Genomic DNA, 17,696 nt, shown 5'->3' on the forward strand with positions numbered 1-17,696 from the left:
GAAAGTATTTCATCAAAGGGCTTGTGAAAGGAAAGCAAAATAAACTAGCCCAAAGTAATAATTTCCAAATACAGCAGCACACTGACAGTCTTGAAGTTGACCCACACTGTGGTCAAAGATAGTAGTACTGCATTCAAAAGCAATAGTTGTAAGAGCTGTGTTTAGGCTATGTAATATCTGAAATAGCTTTAAATCAAATCTATTTATTGCAAATTTCTCTTATCCTTTTGGAAAAAGAGCCCACTATAAAGTTAAGGAATAGTGTCATCATAAAGATTCAGTAAATAGTTTTCTCAAATGCATACTTGTGACAAAATAGGTTTTTTTTGTGTGCATAAAAGCGAGAAAAAAAAACACACTTTCATCAAAACAAGCTTTAATTCTTTTTTCTGCAACATTACACATATTTATCATTCTATAGTGTACAGGATAAAACAGTGGAATTCCCATTTAAACTAAATGTATTCAGTAGTGTATTTGTTAATCATCACAGGCTGATTCAGTTGGTCCACTTAATCCAGTTCGTCTTAAAAATAAAATTTACAGTACATTTTATATAGTTCATCTGTTCATGTAAGCCCTGCCCATGCATTGAGAAAAATGCTCCATTATTTATTTATTGTAGACCTACAGAAAACATGTTTTGCAGTGCTCATCTCTGCCCCTCAGCTCTCTGCCTGCGGATCAGATCAGAATAAAGTCCTCCTTTGCTCACAAGTTCCAAGTGAGTCCCAGCCTTAATAAAAAGAGAAAGCTGTTAGACATAATTTAAACCCATACTGCATTTCACAGAACATTTATATGGAAACACTCCTTATCTGTATGAATTACTGAACATTGAATGAAGTGAACTCTCTTGAGTACTTCTTTGTACTTGAAAGGTTGTCTATTCAATTAGCCAAGTACTTTATCAGGAGATAGCAGCACTTCTATTTCTCTGAGTACTCTGCTACCTCACCTCCACAATCCGGCCATTGCTCATAACACAGATGAGGTCAGCTCCTTGAATGGTGCTCAGTCGGTGGGCGATGATAAGCACAGTACGACCCCTGGTGGCCCTGTCCAGAGCCTCCTGCACCACTCGCTCTGACTCTGCATCCAGAGCGCTGGTGGCTTCATCCAGCACCAGAATGCTGGGGTTCTTGATTAAAGCACGGGCGATGGCAACACGCTGTTTTTGCCCACCTGATAATGTCACACCTCGTTCGCCTGGATTCAGAAATCTAGCTATTAGCATTTACATGTCTGACAATTTCTTATTAAAGTAAAAGCTTAAATGGGAGTACTCACCAACCACAGTGTTGTAGCCATCTGGAAAACCTGTAATGAAGCGATGAGCATTGGCTTGCTTGGCTGCATTAATAACCTCAGCATCTGTAGCCTCAGGCTTCCCAAAGCGGATGTTCTCCATGATAGATGATCCAAACAGGACGGGCTCCTGCACAGAGTATTGGAAGATACCAGAAGAAAGTGACTAATTCATAGTTGTATTATTAAACTATTACTCATATTTTATAAATGGAATGCGTTAATGATGAACATTCTTTACCTGATTGATAAATCCAATAACTTGTCCCCTGAGCCAGCACAGGTCAAGTGTTCTAATATCAAGCCCGTCCAACATGATTACACCACTGGTCGGGTCATAGAAACGTTCCAGCAAAGATGCCACCGTGGACTTTCCTAAAAGGCAAAGTGGTTAAAAGTGTACATGCCCTCCCTCACAAATATTTCTTTGCTATACATCAACAATCAGAATCATTAACAAAGAAATCACCTCCTCCAGATTCTCCAACAATGGCAACAGTCTTACAAGGGGGCAGCGTCAAATTGAACCTCTTCAAGACCTGATGGCCAGGTCTTGTTGGATAACTATAAATATACAAACAAGAAATCAATAGGTGGTATTCCCTTACGTCTATGTACAGTTACTCTGTAGAACTGTCTTGAAATATACTACTTTTAATTAAAATTCAGGTTCCAACCTGAATGAAATGTTCATAAAATCAACCCTTCCTGTTAAAGAATGGTAAGGGATGCGTCCTCCTCCAGAAAGTGGGATGGTTGGCTCCAAACCAAGGTATTCAAAAACCCGAGCCCCAGAGCTTAATCCTCTCACCATCTGTAGCAAATGTTTGAGATTTGCTGCTTGAATTTTTCACTAAATAATATTACATAATATAATGCATCATCTTAAATGTGTATGACTCATAACAGCCTGCTCTAGACATGTTTTACTCACCTGACCAAAAAGGATTGAAATGCTGGCCAAAGATCTTTGGAGTAAGAGAATACACAAGATAAACAACAACATAAGCTCAACTACAATGATAAATTGAATTGTAAATGGTGAAGCAAGTGAAGTCTTTTACCTCTGAACAGTCTGGGAAGCAACAAGGAAAGACATGAGGTCTCCTGGAGACAATTCATTGTTAGAAATCAAAGTCCCTCCAGCAAAAATAGTTCCCAGGACAATGCCTGCACGAGAAAAAGAAGAAAAATTCTTAAATAGAGCACCAATCTGCCTAACACTTTTTCAGTTAGCATAGTAAGGCACACTCACAATTCAGGGCAATGTTTGACAGTCCTTGGAAAATGGCTATTCCAGCACCAAGATTTTCATTAATTTCACATGATTTGTCAACCTCATGTGCATATAACCTAAAGAAAAACAGGATGGAAATTAAAACTTATTACCTGACAAATGTGAGGTATCATATACTGTTGCCTTCTAAGTACTATGAGTATATAAAATATACTCTCTTACCGAAGCTCCCGCTCCTCCATTGCAAAAGCTTTTACTGTCCGCACATTGCCGAGTGCCTCATCTGCCACTCCTGTTGCTTTTGCCACCTTAAATTGAGCATACCATTCAGATAAATTCCAGTAGGTGTAAGATTTTACTTGGTGAAAATGACTGAGGTTGCTTAAATGTGTAATAACATATTTCAACATGAAGGCAGAAGTTCTCAAAATTACAAGCAAACTCAAGAAAACAAATTTCTGTCACTTCCAATTATTTGTGATAGCCTATTTTGAATGTCAGTTATCTCAGAAAACAAGTGAGACATGACTGTCTGTTTGTAAATTTGCCCAGATTACTGCAAGAATCAGACAGTCAAGACAAAGCTGTGAAGAAACATGCCATCTGTGGTTGCAGTGAGAACAGTTATATACTGAGTGGAGGAGGTACTGTATGTCTGCCATGTTTGTGTGAAGGTCTGTTGTCTTTTCTTACATGTCTGTCTTTTAGAATTATATCCATACTGATATCACATTGCCTTGTGACAAGGAAATGAAAGTCAAAATTATAAACAAGACATTGTTTTTGACCAAAAGGATAATACTACATTTGACCTCACCTGTTCTTGAGCTAAACGGGATAGTCTGCGGAGGAATGAGCCAATGAGAGCACCCGCACCCACTAGACAGGGAAGGACAACTACTGTCAAACCTGTGAGTTTGGGGGAGATGACATAGAGAGAGACAAAACATCCAACTGTCTGTGTAATACTCCGCAAACCCTGCAAATAGGCAAAAAAGGGCAAACAGAGAAGGGATTAGAAGGCTAAAACTATAAAGTTGTTTTCATATTACTGATTTATATACCACTTTATACCTGTGAGATAACCAATTTAAAGGATGACTTGAATTCCTGAATGTCAGCTGTTAAACGATTCACCAGCTGTCCAGTTTTATTGGCATCAAAGAAAGCCACATCTTGCCTGAAATAATAACATGTTAAGAATGTATGTATGGTACATGCAGATATAGTCAATTTTTAAGTGTAACAGTAGATAATTAATCAACCCATGGCAGCATTTGTCTGATCATCACCGCTTTTGCATTGTGTACCTCAGTAAAGATGCAAAAAGAGTCTTCCTCATGTCTGCTGCCACTCTCTCTCCTACTCTGGAAAGGAGGATAATGTACCCACTTGTGAGCAGGCCCTGCACAAAGGAGATGCTTAATGAACAGTGCAACAGACCATTGTGTTTTTTATACATACATACATATATATATATATATATATATATATATATATCTGACAAGAGAAAAACTGTGGCATAATAGATTTAATTCTGCATAATTCTGTTCATAACTTAATTAAGGCAAGCATATTTAGCCCATCATACACCAATTGTAAATTATACTTGATTATTAAAGAACTAGCATAGTAAGTTGTGGAACCGTGTAGAACACTGACAGTAATGTGTACTTACTTGTATACCATACAGTCCAAGCAGTTTCAGGGCAGGACCCCTTATCTCATGGATGTAATTCCCAGTATGTTCTCTCAGGTAACGTGCCACAACATTTACCAGATCCCCAAGCATCAAGGGGATTTGAATATTCAAGATAGCGGCACCAAAAGCAAGCTGAAAGACACAAAAGAAAGAAAAAGAAACAGTTTAGTTTTGTCAAAATGATCGACATGTCACGACTTTAAGCATATGTCACATAATATTTTATTTTAGAAACATGGATTCAGGCTTACCACAACAGCCCCGATGAGAGCAAAGAGCTGAGGTTTGACAAATTCCCACAGGATATGCCATTTAAACTCTGGCGCAGAGTTTTTGGCTACAACATCTATCACAGTGTTGTGATTTACATCTTCCTCACAGTGAGCTACATGGCAAAATACTCGTGCAGAGACAGTGAGTACTGCTGGTCCCAAGATATATCTGAGAACCACGTGTGGGGTTTTGGATGTACGGGTGACAGGCCGACAGGCAGCTTTCCGAGTAAGGCTCCAAAAGTGACTGATGGCATTTCCTGGCTTCTGTGAGGAGCTGTGTGCATTAGATCCTGGAGATGTATACCACCTAAATAAGAAAGCATATTAATACAATTAGGAATTCATTAACCTAAATGACACCATCCCACTGTACCCACCCACCTATGTGCATCTGAACACTAAAGGGATGCAGCTATGTCAAGACTGTCAGGCCGAGCTTGTCAGTGCTGGTTAACTAACAGTTTGTCTGATAAAACAGGCAGTGCTCACATTAGTGTTACCCTACCGTGACAGTTTCCATAAGTCTGCAGGTTTATTGCATCGCGGGTATAACGACAGTGATCGCAATGGAGCTGCTCTACGACACAGTAACTGAAACATCCTTTGCGCTTATTTCAGTGATTATAAGCTCATTGGGTTAAAGTAAGCGTTAAGCTCTGCAGTGATCCACGGGCACACAGCAGCCTGCCATATTGACAATGACCCAGAGTGCATTTCTGCGACTACACGGGACAGTATCTTATTCGTGTCCACACTGGTATGTGACAACAGAGTCACAGCTTGCATCATACTGGCGAGTGTTAAGCGATTTGTGGAGTACTGTTAAACCGGGACACCAGAAAAACCGGCTATTCTAGGAAAAACCTAAAGAAAACTACAACCCTTACTCGGAAATGACGCCCTGACCAGAAGTGACGTAAATGGTGTTTTGTTGACATTCGTTTGTAAAAGACAAAAACAGTGGACACGCACAGGATGATGTATTTTTGGAAACTGACTAACTGACCTCGAGACAGACTAGAGACACTGGTATCATAATTTAAAGATAGTTGCGCCTATTAAACGAGCTCCGGTCATTATTAGACTCAAAAACAAAGACGAAAGAAGACCAAGATCAGTAGATGAGGAACAAAACAAACCGTGTCACCCTGACTACACGAGTGGCTGAATCATTGACAGGCTAGCCAGCCACCACATAGTTGGCTCAGATATTTATATTACAAACGAGATTTTCACATTCCGTAACTGTCTACTACTAATACTGGCTATTTCTTTTAAACGGCTTCCTAGTATGTTATTTTATATTGTAGGGTTACGCAAGCGCTGTTTGCCAGACTAGCAGGTTAGCGTGCTAGCTTAATGCTCGCCGTAGCTACCGTTGCTCGCACATGAACAGCTGAGTAGCTAGCTGCACAATGTAGTTCAGATTTCGAGACTGCCTTTGTTTCATTCAGTGTTTACTAAAAGTAGCCCGTGACTTGAAGGCCACCTTAAGAATGTGAAGCACAATGGCGAACTTAGAAGCTTACCAGGAATATCAGAGAATTGAGGACTTTGAGGAGGACTCGCCACCAGGGGAGGAAGATTTACTGGTGCATGTGCCTGAAGGCCTGAAAGGTAAATATGTTTTTAGCTACGACTGGTATGAGTATAAATGGTTTTTAGTATAATTAGGTGAATAATTAGGTTGTCTGAAAAACATGATGCAGCTGGGTAGGGCTGGGCGATATGGAAAAAACATCACAATCATTTTTTTTCATCAGTAGATATTGATATATTTCACAATATAAACCAAAACATTGGATCTGAGAAACTCAAAGGAACATGGCAAACATACTGCATTATACAACAGTATTTGAAATAAAATAGTTATATATATATAATAAGCTGAAATCTTTATTCTGAACAGTCAAAAGCCTTAAGTGATACAGGAGAACACATTAAACTCCAAATAAATAAAACAAAATGTTATTTCTTATATTTTCAATCTACAGCTTTCATGTTTTACACAAGGACAGTAACTAAATAAATTCTTTGGTCACATCCAAATAAACAAATTTGGTCTGTTGTTGTGCAGCAAGTGTCACTCTTGTTTTAAGGGAACACCAACATTTGTTTGGGTCAGGGACTCTAAAGACTTGCATTTTATGTGCTCCAGTGGATGGCACTGCTTTAGGTGCTAAAAATGGCTAGTGGCAATAGTTGTTTTTGGTCAAACATTTATATGTTCTTGTCAAATATATGTCTATTTTAAGCAGTGCATGCTACTCTGCTTCTTGTCGAACTAAATATCCAAACTGTCTCCACACCATTAAAGTCCACAGACCCTTGCTCTCAACAATGCACTCATCTTCCCCTCCTCGTCCCCAAAAGTAATGGCCTACTCTTATCATCAAGATCTACTTTGATCTTATCACGATGCAACATTGCAACATAAAATTTGATATGTGGCACAGCCCTACAGCTGGGTTATAGCTTGTTGAGCAGAGATTCTAGTTTTCTAATGCTTTCATTTCTTTTACAGACTCATGGCACCATATCAAGAACCTGGATAATTTCTTCACAAGGATATCCTTTAAAATTACAGGCTAGTTTAAATAACAATCTACAGTATACTGTCATTGACTGTGACACACTGACACACAAGCATTGCAGGTCATGTCAGTAGTCATATTTAGAATCTGCTGAATTATACAGTGGTTACTTTTTGACTTTTTGACTGTCAGACTTGCAGACTGTTATATGAAGCAACAGTAAAGTGCATTTACTGCTGTTTGATTGGTATATTTGTAATACCTTCGTTTATCCTGGAGATTGCTTAATCAGTGCTGACCAACTATAAAAATAATATTTTCAGTTGTTATTTTAGATTTTCCTTAACCTGCTGTGTCCACATCTATCATTTTCATCAAAAGAATGGCTTTGCTTGTATGATGATGTCAGAATTCTTTGAACTTGTGTGAGTATTAAGACATTTATATACCTAATGAATATGCAGTGAAATAAAAGTATATGCTTTTAGTGAGATAAGAGTTGATTTTGCAGTTCCAGCAGAATTTTTGTTTACAGTAATACTTAGGCCTCATTTGTGACACTGGTCATTTTTCATGTTGTTATGACAGTTGAGTTTGCCTCAGGCTGCAGCATGAAAGTTCATCTAGATGATTTCAACAGCAGCTGTACATGATCTTGTGTAAAATAATTTCTCTTGGCATAACCTATTATGTTAGCTTTACAGACTTGACTCTGGGCCATTGTGCCAGTGCAATATAGTGTTTTTTTTATGATACAAATTATTAAATAATTTTTTAGCTGCTACTGTTACAGTACACCATCACTATTATTTGGTCCTGGTAGTGTTTGTATGAATCTGGCCAAAGTGAGCTTATTAATATGGGCCCCTTAAACCATTAGCTGGAGAAAATCTGTCTATATAATGGCAACATATTGAATAGACAGGTTGCAACCACGCTATTGTACATTAATCCCTTGCCAGTAAGTACACACTGTCTGTGGCTCTATGTTTCGAAATGAAATATAGCCAATACAATATGCCAATAATAATCTCTTTGGTCAGATGTATTGTTTTGGCTTTTCTACCATTGTGCTGTAATTAAGTATGAAGCCTAATCTTTTTTTTTTCCCCATGTTCTCCAAACAGTCAGTTTTTATTTGTCGTCACATTCACTACGTTCCTTGTCAACTGTGTGGAGTATGATGTCCTGTTTGCAAATCGCGCAGTCAACCACACTGGAAGCACTCAGAACCCCTTGGACAGGAACAAAGTCACTCTCCCAGATGCCATCTTACCTACCCAGCAGTGCACTCAGAGGTAATCCTGTTTTTTTTTTTCTTTCTTTTTTTATCTGTGGAATCAAAATGAGTGAAGAGGTTCAGTGAGTTAATTGAAAAAGCTGTACTGTCACATATAGTGATGTGCCTATGGATCCTCTCATTTCAGCCAGCCATTCAATAATTTGTTGTCAAGCATTCATGGTCTTGGAGCTAGTGAGAGCCAATTTAGAGACAGGGGTTGGGAGGGATTTAACTTGGCTTGCTTAATACAGTGACTTTTAGACATAATTTCCTATTGAATCATATCAGATGTGACTTCAGATTGCAAGATACAGTCACAATCACAGGGTAGGAATACAGAACAGTGGCCTCTTTATCCTGTGGGTTTTTGATTTTCCTTAGAAAATTAAGAGTTCTCTCTTCTGTTAATAATCCTAAGCAATTATTTCTGTTTCTATTCTATTTTTTTATTAGATTGAAATGTATTTTTCAACATATTTTTCTAAACTATGTTTAAAGCGCAGGTGATATTAGTTAATATAAAATGTATTTTTACTCAACCTGAGATTGGTAGCTTCAAGTTGCAACATTCCTGCAGCTAACGGTTACTTGGAGGAAAGTATTTGTGTACTGTGTTCAGGCTGACTTAAGAGAACAGGGCAATGTAATTGATAGCTTCAGTGAGGTAAAACTGGCCAGCCATACACTGATGACTTGGCTGGGGCAGCATAGTGACAACCACATGACATTTTCTTCCTCCACTGAACAGACCACTCAACCCTCACCCCATGTAGTCATATATTTTTTTCAAGGTTTAGCTTCACTTGTGATATGTTTCTTAAACTATTCTAATAAGCCTTTCATCACTTTGTTCCTCATTCTGACCATAGCTCAAAAGTCATTTATATCAAAGGCAAATTTGTACAACTGCTTGGAATTATAGTTTGGGAACAATTTGTCCCAGAGTTTGGAACCTATCTGTCTATAATTGAAATTTTAAAAAAAAAGTAAATGCTTGTCCCAAGCATATTCTGACCTTTTATTTATTTTGTCTGAAAATGTTCTTTACCACAGAAGGTACTAAGCCAGAAAATGCCCATGTATTAGCTAATATCTGTTTGTGGGAATAGATTACTGATGCTCCTTGCATTCTGAGTTTTGACATAGAGTACTTGGAAGCTTCCTTAATTATAGAGTGAACTAAGCAGGCCACCTTACCCAAGACCTGTAAACAGGGGCTCAATGTCAGTTTAATGGGTTACAATATGCACTGAGAGCAACAGTGTCTCATCTTCTTATAATATTCTACATGTCATGTTAAATAAAAGTTCATTCTCACTGTCATAACAATAGTTAGGGTGTCATATTTTTCTGGTGAATATCTCCTGTTTGTGTTTTTCATTTTGCCTTAATTCTGATTTCATGTTATTACTTATTTTTAAATGTTATTTATTTGCGACGGTTGAACTTTCGCTGTTTCTATTCAGGATTCAAGAGAACAGCTGGATTATATTCCTTCTCGTCATGGCAGCCATCTTCTGGATCTATCGACTTGTTAAAGTCTTTTGCAATGTTCTAAGCTACTGGGAGATCAGACAGTTTTACATCAAAGCATTGAAGATCAGAATGGTAAGTTTTTATCAAAACGTGCTTCAGCGAAAGGTCATCCAAATGCATCTTGTGACAGAAGTCTCTTGTTATGAAGTGATAGGTGTCTTTTGTCATTTCGCTCAATTTACTTTATGCTCCCAGGATGAACTATGCAACTTCACATGGCAGGAGGTCCAGGACCGGCTCATCAGCCTGCAAAGAGAACAGCAAATGTGCATACACAAGAAAGAGTTGACAGAACTTGACATCTATCACCGCATCCTTCGATTCAAGAACTATATGGTGGCTATGATAAACAAATCACTGCTGCCAGTGCAGCTGCAGCTCCCCCTGCTGGGCAATTTGGTGTTCCTCACCCAGGGCCTCAAATACAACTTTGAGCTCATCCTCTTCTGGGGTCCTGGCTCTCTGTTTCAGAATAAGTGGAACCTGCACCCCAAGTACAAACGAAGTGGGAACCGCCTGGAGCTTGCCCAGCAGCTTAGTAGAGTCATTCTTCTGATGGGTTTGGCTAATTTGCTGCTATGCCCGTTCATCCTGGTGTGGCAGGTGCTCTATGCTTTCTTCAGCTATACAGAAGTGATTCGCAGAGAACCTGGAAGCCTGGGTGCACGCCGCTGGTCCCTTTATGGTCGTCTATACCTCCGACACTTTAATGAACTAGATCATGAACTTCATGGACGTTTAGGTCGTGCCTATAAACCCACTTCCAAATATATGAACTCTTTTACGTCACCACTGCTGACTGTGCTTGCAAAGAACATTGCGTTCTTCTCAGGCTCAGTGTTGGCTGTTCTAATCGCACTGACAGTCTATGATGAGGATGTTCTGACAGTGCAGCACATTCTAACTGCTATTACTGTGCTGGGGGTGGTTATTACTATTGCCAGGTGAGTTTTTAGAGGCAGATTGTTATTTATTTTTTTTAAACAGGGTCCCTTTCAGAATAACTCATTGTAGGTTGCCAGCACTTTGTTATTTTTAAATTTACCATATCAAGATATATCAACATCTGTATTTTCTGTTTTTTAAATATAATTTTGCCTTACTGAGCTTTCCTGTTTTTGTAATTTTATATCATATATGTAGCTACTGTAAAGTATTACTGTCATATGTTGACACTTTGTACCTATCCTATGCCAGGTCCTTCATCCCAGATGAGCATATGGTGTGGTGTCCAGAACAGCTGCTGCAGTGTATGCTGGCACACATTCACTACATGCCAGACCACTGGAGGGGCAATGCTAACAAGAGCGAGACCCGTGACGAGGTGGCACAGCTGCTTCAGTACAAAGCGGTGAGGAAGGCAGAAATACAGAGAACAGGAATTATTAACATGAATATTTATTTTATGTCTTTATGATTTGAGAACATACAATACGTGTTTTCTCTGCCCAAATCAGGTGTTTATCTTGGAAGAGTTGCTCAGTCCCATTGTCACACCTTTCATTCTCATCTTCCTCCTGAGGAACAAGTCTCTAGAAATTATTGACTTCTTCAGGAACTTTACTGTGGAGGTGGTTGGTGTCGGAGACATCTGTTCCTTTGCACAAATGGACATCAGACGCCATGGAAACCCAACCGTAAGGCTTGGTTCTTCTGAGAATGGCAATATATTCAATAGCTATCTGAAACTGATGAGAAGATCCATAATAAGGTGATGTCCTAGTGAATGCTGTGGCAGAGTTCTTTCGTGAATGTGTATGTGTCTTTGTGTGTTTCTCCAGTGGATGTCAGAGGGCCAGACTGAGGCGTCTGTATACCAGCAGGCTGAGAATGGCAAAACAGAGCTGTCTCTCATGCATTTTACCATTAAGAACCCACGCTGGCAGCCGCCACAGGAAAGCTCGGTGTTTATCAGCCATCTAAAGGAGAAGGTGCAGCATGATGCACAGGGTGGCCCCTCCACCCAGCTGCTGCTCTCTGAGGCTCCTCTCTGCACCTCACTACAGTCTAATGAGTCTGCCACTGGGGTAAGAAACCTTGAAAATCATGCAAGCAGGCATTTCCTGTAGTGTTTGTCTCGTTTCTTGGATCACATTTTCTTTATTGTATTATTTAGAGAGTCCTTCTAAGAAGGGAAGTTAAGAACAGTATAGTTGTTAAAATAATTAATTCCGAGTTACCATAAATACTTCCAGAAAATGTTTTCTCCACAAGCCATTAATTCATATATTACTGGAATATTTAATTACTTATTATAGTTTAAAAGAATTCCCTAAACAATTATACTGTCAGATTATTTCTATATGTGTTTATCTAATTGCTCTGATGTATGTTGTGGCTTCCAGCCTGATACTCTGTTGGCCAGTGTCCTGGCCCATCCCATTCTGACTGCATCTGGACTACAGGGACGAGACCATCGCTTCATCCCACCAAGCACTGCTGCTTCTGCTGCTGCCAGTGTCCTGGCCTCTTTGTCCACCTCACAGCTTGCACATCCTCACCGTGGCCACTCACATGGCCTCCTGCAGTCCTCTGTCCACCCTGAGAGCACCATGTACCGCAGTGAGCGGACCATCATTGAGAGGTAGCTGTCGGCCGTTATATTTTCCATGGCAATATTACCATACTGCTGATACAGAAATACTGCAACTGGTCATTAGCTTTCATTAAGTTCTTTCTTTTTCAGTATGTCTAATAGTGACTCTCACATCCGGAGCAATGCACTGCACTCAGAGTTTGCCACTGCAGAGATGAGTCTTCATGCCATCTACATGCATGAGGTAATTTTAGAGCCATGAGCCTTCAGTCTCTGTTGTTTGTATTATTCTGATACCTGTCTTCTTTTTTCTTTATCTGTGATTTCAAAGTTACATACTACATTTTGAGTATCAGATTGATAGTGGGAAAATGTGTCAAAACACCCACTTAGTCAACAGAGGATAATAGTTTAAAATTCAAAAGGTAAATTTTTAGTGTAGTGCTGCTTTCAGTATGCCTTGTAGACCACGAGTGAAGAGATCTCTTCTGCTGTATGTTAACAACGGCTCGTCTCTCCAGCTCCACCAGCAGAGCTCCCACTCACAGAGAACCTCGGGGCAGTGGCAGAATACAGTGCCAATGAGAGATCTGCACAGAAACACTGGTAATGAAAATATTCATTTTGAACTTTCTAAGAGAGTTGAATCACATCTAACAGTGCAGTAATTAATCATTGGATGTTAAAAGTTAATCATTGGATGTTTTAAAATGTATTTATCGGATTGTTATATAAATTATTTGCATTCTTCAAATCCACCAAATTTAGCACATTTTAGCAGGTTATACACAGACATGGAAAGCAGAGAGAAGTATTTGCGTTTTGTTAATTACAAATGTAGTAACTATATTTAGGAAAAAACACAGCGCATTGAATCTGCTGTTTTTAAAATTACAGGTATTGAAATGTGTAGAAAATCTTCAAAATCTCATTTCTGTGCTTTTTGTATTGACATATTGACAATGACAATTCCACTTTGTTTTATCACCCTTTTCAGGCTACCAGGCGGCACATCGTGGCCTTGGTTCCAGCATGTCCATGCCTACCCCTGTCCACCTTGGTCGCTGGCAAGAAGAAGAGGAAGAGGAGGATGTAGGTGATCAGGAGATTAACAGTGGATCTACTCCAAAGCAGGGCACCAGGAGTAGTTGTTGAAGTGCCTTATGCAATAAGGTATATGCTCTCTTTTAGACTCGAAGATGACACTTGTCCATCATCTATAGTTTGTGGTTCTGTATTCTGTCACATACTTACTTGTTAAGTTTAAGCTATGGCCTTTTATCCTACAACGGATACATTGCCATGGTAATGTTTCCTCTTTTTAGTTTTTACATTGTGCTTTCATCAATGAACATTGTGGCCTTAGATGATCGTCATGGAAAATTTAGCATGGACCTTTAAAACATTGTTCAGCATTAGTTGTGGGAGGAGCTAATTAAATATCCACTGTCTCTTTACCTCCACGCCTCATCCTGTCGCATTAGGCAGACTATGGCATCAGGGAAACCATATGTCTTCCATCCATCTCATTACCATTTTATCATAAACTTATATAGACAAACTGCTTATAAAGTTTGAATGAATGAGAGACAATTTAGTGTATTCATAGATCACTGTGTGAAGATGGATATGGGCAATTTTATGGTGGAATGCAGAAGGCTCATCGTGACTTCTGCTGATCTTGTGTTTGCACAATTCAAGTAATTGTGCATTACTGGGTCACTGCAAGCTGCATCTTAGCTGCCTGAACAATTTTAATCTGAAAAAAAAATCATTTAAAGTTGTGATGTTTGACCCTGGTTATTTGTAAATACATTTTTGCATTTTACTTATACTTAAATGTCACTTTTTACCAAAACTAATCCTTGAAAAATATACCAAGTATTGATATGATAACACTCACTGTACAGTAGCCATACCACTAAAACATCATGTGTACCTTACAAAAACCTACTAGGTGTGATAAAATATGTTCTTTAAAGTAGGCATACACATGCTTTTTTGCTGCTGTCTGTGTTTACCAGCCCTAAATACAGATTTTGTTCAGTATTAATATTTATACAGATGATGCATCAAGACATTGCTTTTCCTTAAAACAAGACTGAAACTTCGTGCTAAGTACACTTGGCATTAAAATCTTAATGCAGATAGAAGATGTGTTTTTAATTCTCTTTAGGCTGGACACAAAGTCAGCTTTATGCCTTAACTCCCATATAGACATATGTATTTAAATCCTAGTTTTCTGTGTTACCTCATTGGTGGTGAAGAAAAACTAATACTCCAACCAATACCTCTGCAGTATATATGGGTTTTATTTTGAACAGATGCATCTTTTAACTGCATTTTTGATGTTAATGACAGGTGTAAATGGAACCCATTTCATTTTCAGTTTTATTTCCTGCCCAGCAGATGTGTATATTTAAGCACTGATGTCCTGGGAATAGTGTGGAGGAAGATTCTATGCTTTTATTGTTAAATCATAGAGACAAAAGCTTTTCCACAGTCAGCATCATTTGTTAGCTTTAGGAATATTTATTACGTGCTTTACCCCAGATATTTAATTGATATATATGTATTATTTATTTGAAAAATATTTTGGATTACTTTGTTAAAAGCTCATAATCTCATTAATGAAAGAAAATTGCATACCCCTTCTGTTAAGAGCAGTTTCAAAAAGTTTTTTGTTTTTGAAATTCTGCCCAAAAATATTTTTTAATGCAAAAACATGCCGAGCTGCATGATATTGAATGTGATTTACGCTTGAAATAAACTTGTTCTAAATCTGCTTTTTGATGCAGTGTCCAAAATATCAATCTAACCATTTTTATTGCATTCTGTATAGATCTTGTTCTCCTCTACTGCAAGACTTTAGATAGTAAAAATGTGCTTTGCCCTCTCTCATGTGTAGACAAGTGTATGTCTGTTTATCTATGGAACAGATGTGTTCTAAAACCTGCGTAATTGTGCTAACATGAACACAGAACTTTGCACTGATAGAAAAAAGTGTGTGCGCGCGTGTGTGTGTGCGCGTGTGTGTGTGTGTATATATACAGTACATGCAATAGTTACAGTTCAAAAAGGGCAGGTCTCACCAGGGACATTGAACCAATCTCCATCCTAACAGACCTCTTTTCAATGTTTGTATATACGCATAGCATCAGCATGTGTTGTATTGTCATTGTCCACAGCAGACCATCAGGTAGCACTGTGGCCAGTTTTTACCTCTGGTCAGTAAAAGTTAGCCCTGTGGGGGATGATGTGTGTTTCTCTCCTATTCTTAAATATGCTTACATAGGTATTGTGGTCATTGTTCATTTGTGATACATCCTACAAATGCAGTTCATGTTGTAGAGACACTGGAGCTCAGCTTTGTGTACAGAGTCGATATCTTTTGACTGTCTCCACATTTCTACCCCACTGCTATGTTTGTCATTTTATTTTAAGCAGTGCCTTAGTATTAAGGAATATTTTCTCTTTTTTAGAAGCCACTTTAATAAACCACCAGATTTAGCACTGTTTGCTATGTACAGTATTTTTGTTTAGTGGATCATTACATATAACATCAAATATGTAGTGAAATTGTGGCTTGTAAGATGACTTTCAACCTAACCTTGTATCTTGTATCAGTCTGTTGTGCATTTATTCTTGTCATGGTGTCTAAACTTGCACTGTCTTCAAAATCTTAAAGAAGCAAGAGTATGCCTTGTAATTGGTGGTGTCATCATGGCCAAACCTCTCGTCATCCAGTGGTTTCTTACCTACTAACCAGTCTAAGAAACACAGTGACTGGAACAAGGTGCTAAGTTTTCATCCTTAAATGTTGAATTTGTTTAAGACATGTTTATTTTTTTTTCTTGTTGTTTTTTGTTACATAGGTTTGCCTATTTTGTTCTGGAAAATAAGAAACACTAGCTGATAAATGAAACATGCCAAAAGAACTTGTTTTTGGCACAGCTTTACAATACATGTCTGCTGTGAGTGTGTAGAGAGGCAAATAAATCTTATTTTGAGTGTATTTTACCATTTCATGTGTAGTAATTATGTTCTCTCTCTCTGTTTTATTTATATATATATATATATATATATATATATATATATATATATATATAAAATAAATAAACTAATGCTGGGATTTGTTCAGATAAAAACAGCTGATCATAAAAAAAGAAAGCTCATAAAGAAGAGCCTTATAAGTTGAGTGAGAGATGTGTTCCAAACTGGGCATTGAATGAGAGGCTCCTAACTAACTCCTAGTGGGGATTTCATATAAGACACTGTGATACAATTTGCAGGAAAAGATATAACTTGGACCAGTTGTTCAAAACCTTTGTCCAGAGGCTACCTGCACATATTATTATTTTGTTACACATTATTTTGTCTTATATTTTTTATGACTTGTCTCCCCCCTACACCCTTTTAGGTACACAGTGCCATCTGCTGTTCATTCTTGGTTATCTGTGTCTAACTGATGCTTTTCTCGCTTATCAAATGTTTTTTGAAGGGAACACAAATGTGTTTCCTCTGTGAACATGATACAGTCATGACCTTAATCTTGAAATAGCTGAGAGAGGTCAGCTGGACCACTGGTGTAAGTCAGATATTTGAGCATATACATTGCATGCTTTTTGAGAAAATTATCTCATCACAAAGAAATGTCTTTTTGGGATTTCATCCAAAGCTGTAGTTGCTAAGCCAGGTGCTGCATGCCAGTCTACTGTGCTCCAGGTGCCATGAGAGAGCACTGCTGACTGAAAACGAGTTTTGAAAGATTACCAAAGGCTAAGGAAATATTATCTCTGATGTGATTTGATCCTTTTGCACTGATTGGGCAACAAAAACTATAGCCTGTGGAAGAGAAGGAAAAAAAAAACAAGTGGACATAAGGTTGCATTTAAAATGCATTATTTTTTTCCCCTCACATACTGTATTACACATTAGAAATCTGTATGTGTGGCAAAGACAGAAGAGTTTATCAGTTTCTTGTTATTTAGCTTTTTCTCTGTGTACTTTTCAGGAGTTATGTAGATCAAACACAGCGGCTAGAACAGCACAAAGTAGCTGCAAGTAGCAACAGTGGATTACTGTCTGCTAGAGTTTCGGGGAGTTTAAATCAGGGTCCAAGCGACCTGCTGCTGTCATTCATCAGCACTGGGGGAAAGCCCACACTGGAAGACTAAGAAAATACCATGGGAGCCAAAGAATAGGGAAGACAGGGGTAAGACTTGCTACCCCTTAATTTTAGACTATAAGCATTAGATTGAAGCAACACAGGCTAATTAATCTCAA

General features: G+C 38.4%; 2 protein-coding genes across 3 annotated transcripts; one reads left to right on the forward strand and one right to left on the reverse strand.

Annotated features, from left to right (window-relative positions):
* Positions 1-359: 359 nt before the first annotated feature.
* On the reverse strand, positions 360-5,222 carry abcb8 (ATP-binding cassette, sub-family B (MDR/TAP), member 8). 2 transcript variants are annotated; one of them, XM_026314149.2, is made up of 16 exons: positions 5,028-5,222; positions 4,499-4,829; positions 4,224-4,379; positions 3,856-3,950; positions 3,620-3,725; positions 3,363-3,524; positions 2,768-2,853; positions 2,564-2,661; positions 2,373-2,478; positions 2,243-2,276; positions 1,986-2,122; positions 1,778-1,872; positions 1,550-1,683; positions 1,291-1,438; positions 959-1,209; positions 360-736 (listed from the first exon to the last, which is right to left on the reverse strand). In XM_026314149.2, exons 1-16 carry the CDS (start codon positions 5,120-5,122, stop codon positions 653-655), a joined length of 2,118 nt encoding a protein of 705 aa, XP_026169934.1. In that variant the 5' UTR covers positions 5,123-5,222; the 3' UTR covers positions 360-652. The 2 variants fall into 2 exon arrangements, with proteins under 2 accessions (XP_026169934.1, XP_026169935.1); XM_026314150.1 differs by having other exon boundaries at positions 5,012-5,124.
* Positions 5,223-5,329: 107 nt separating this feature from the next.
* atg9b (autophagy related 9B) lies at positions 5,330-16,426 on the forward strand. Its single transcript, XM_026314148.2, has 13 exons — positions 5,330-6,139; positions 7,047-7,090; positions 7,417-7,481; positions 8,184-8,354; positions 9,805-9,946; positions 10,070-10,818; positions 11,072-11,225; positions 11,332-11,511; positions 11,656-11,901; positions 12,220-12,458; positions 12,561-12,654; positions 12,932-13,016; positions 13,408-16,426. The coding sequence occupies exons 1-13, from the start codon at positions 6,031-6,033 to the stop codon at positions 13,563-13,565; spliced, it is 2,436 nt and encodes an 811-aa protein (XP_026169933.1). The 5' UTR covers positions 5,330-6,030; the 3' UTR covers positions 13,566-16,426.
* Positions 16,427-17,696: the final 1,270 nt, after the last annotated feature.

Source organism: Mastacembelus armatus, chromosome 17 (assembly GCF_900324485.2).
Source record: "Mastacembelus armatus chromosome 17, fMasArm1.2, whole genome shotgun sequence".
Taxonomy (NCBI): Eukaryota; Metazoa; Chordata; class Actinopteri; order Synbranchiformes; family Mastacembelidae; genus Mastacembelus; species Mastacembelus armatus.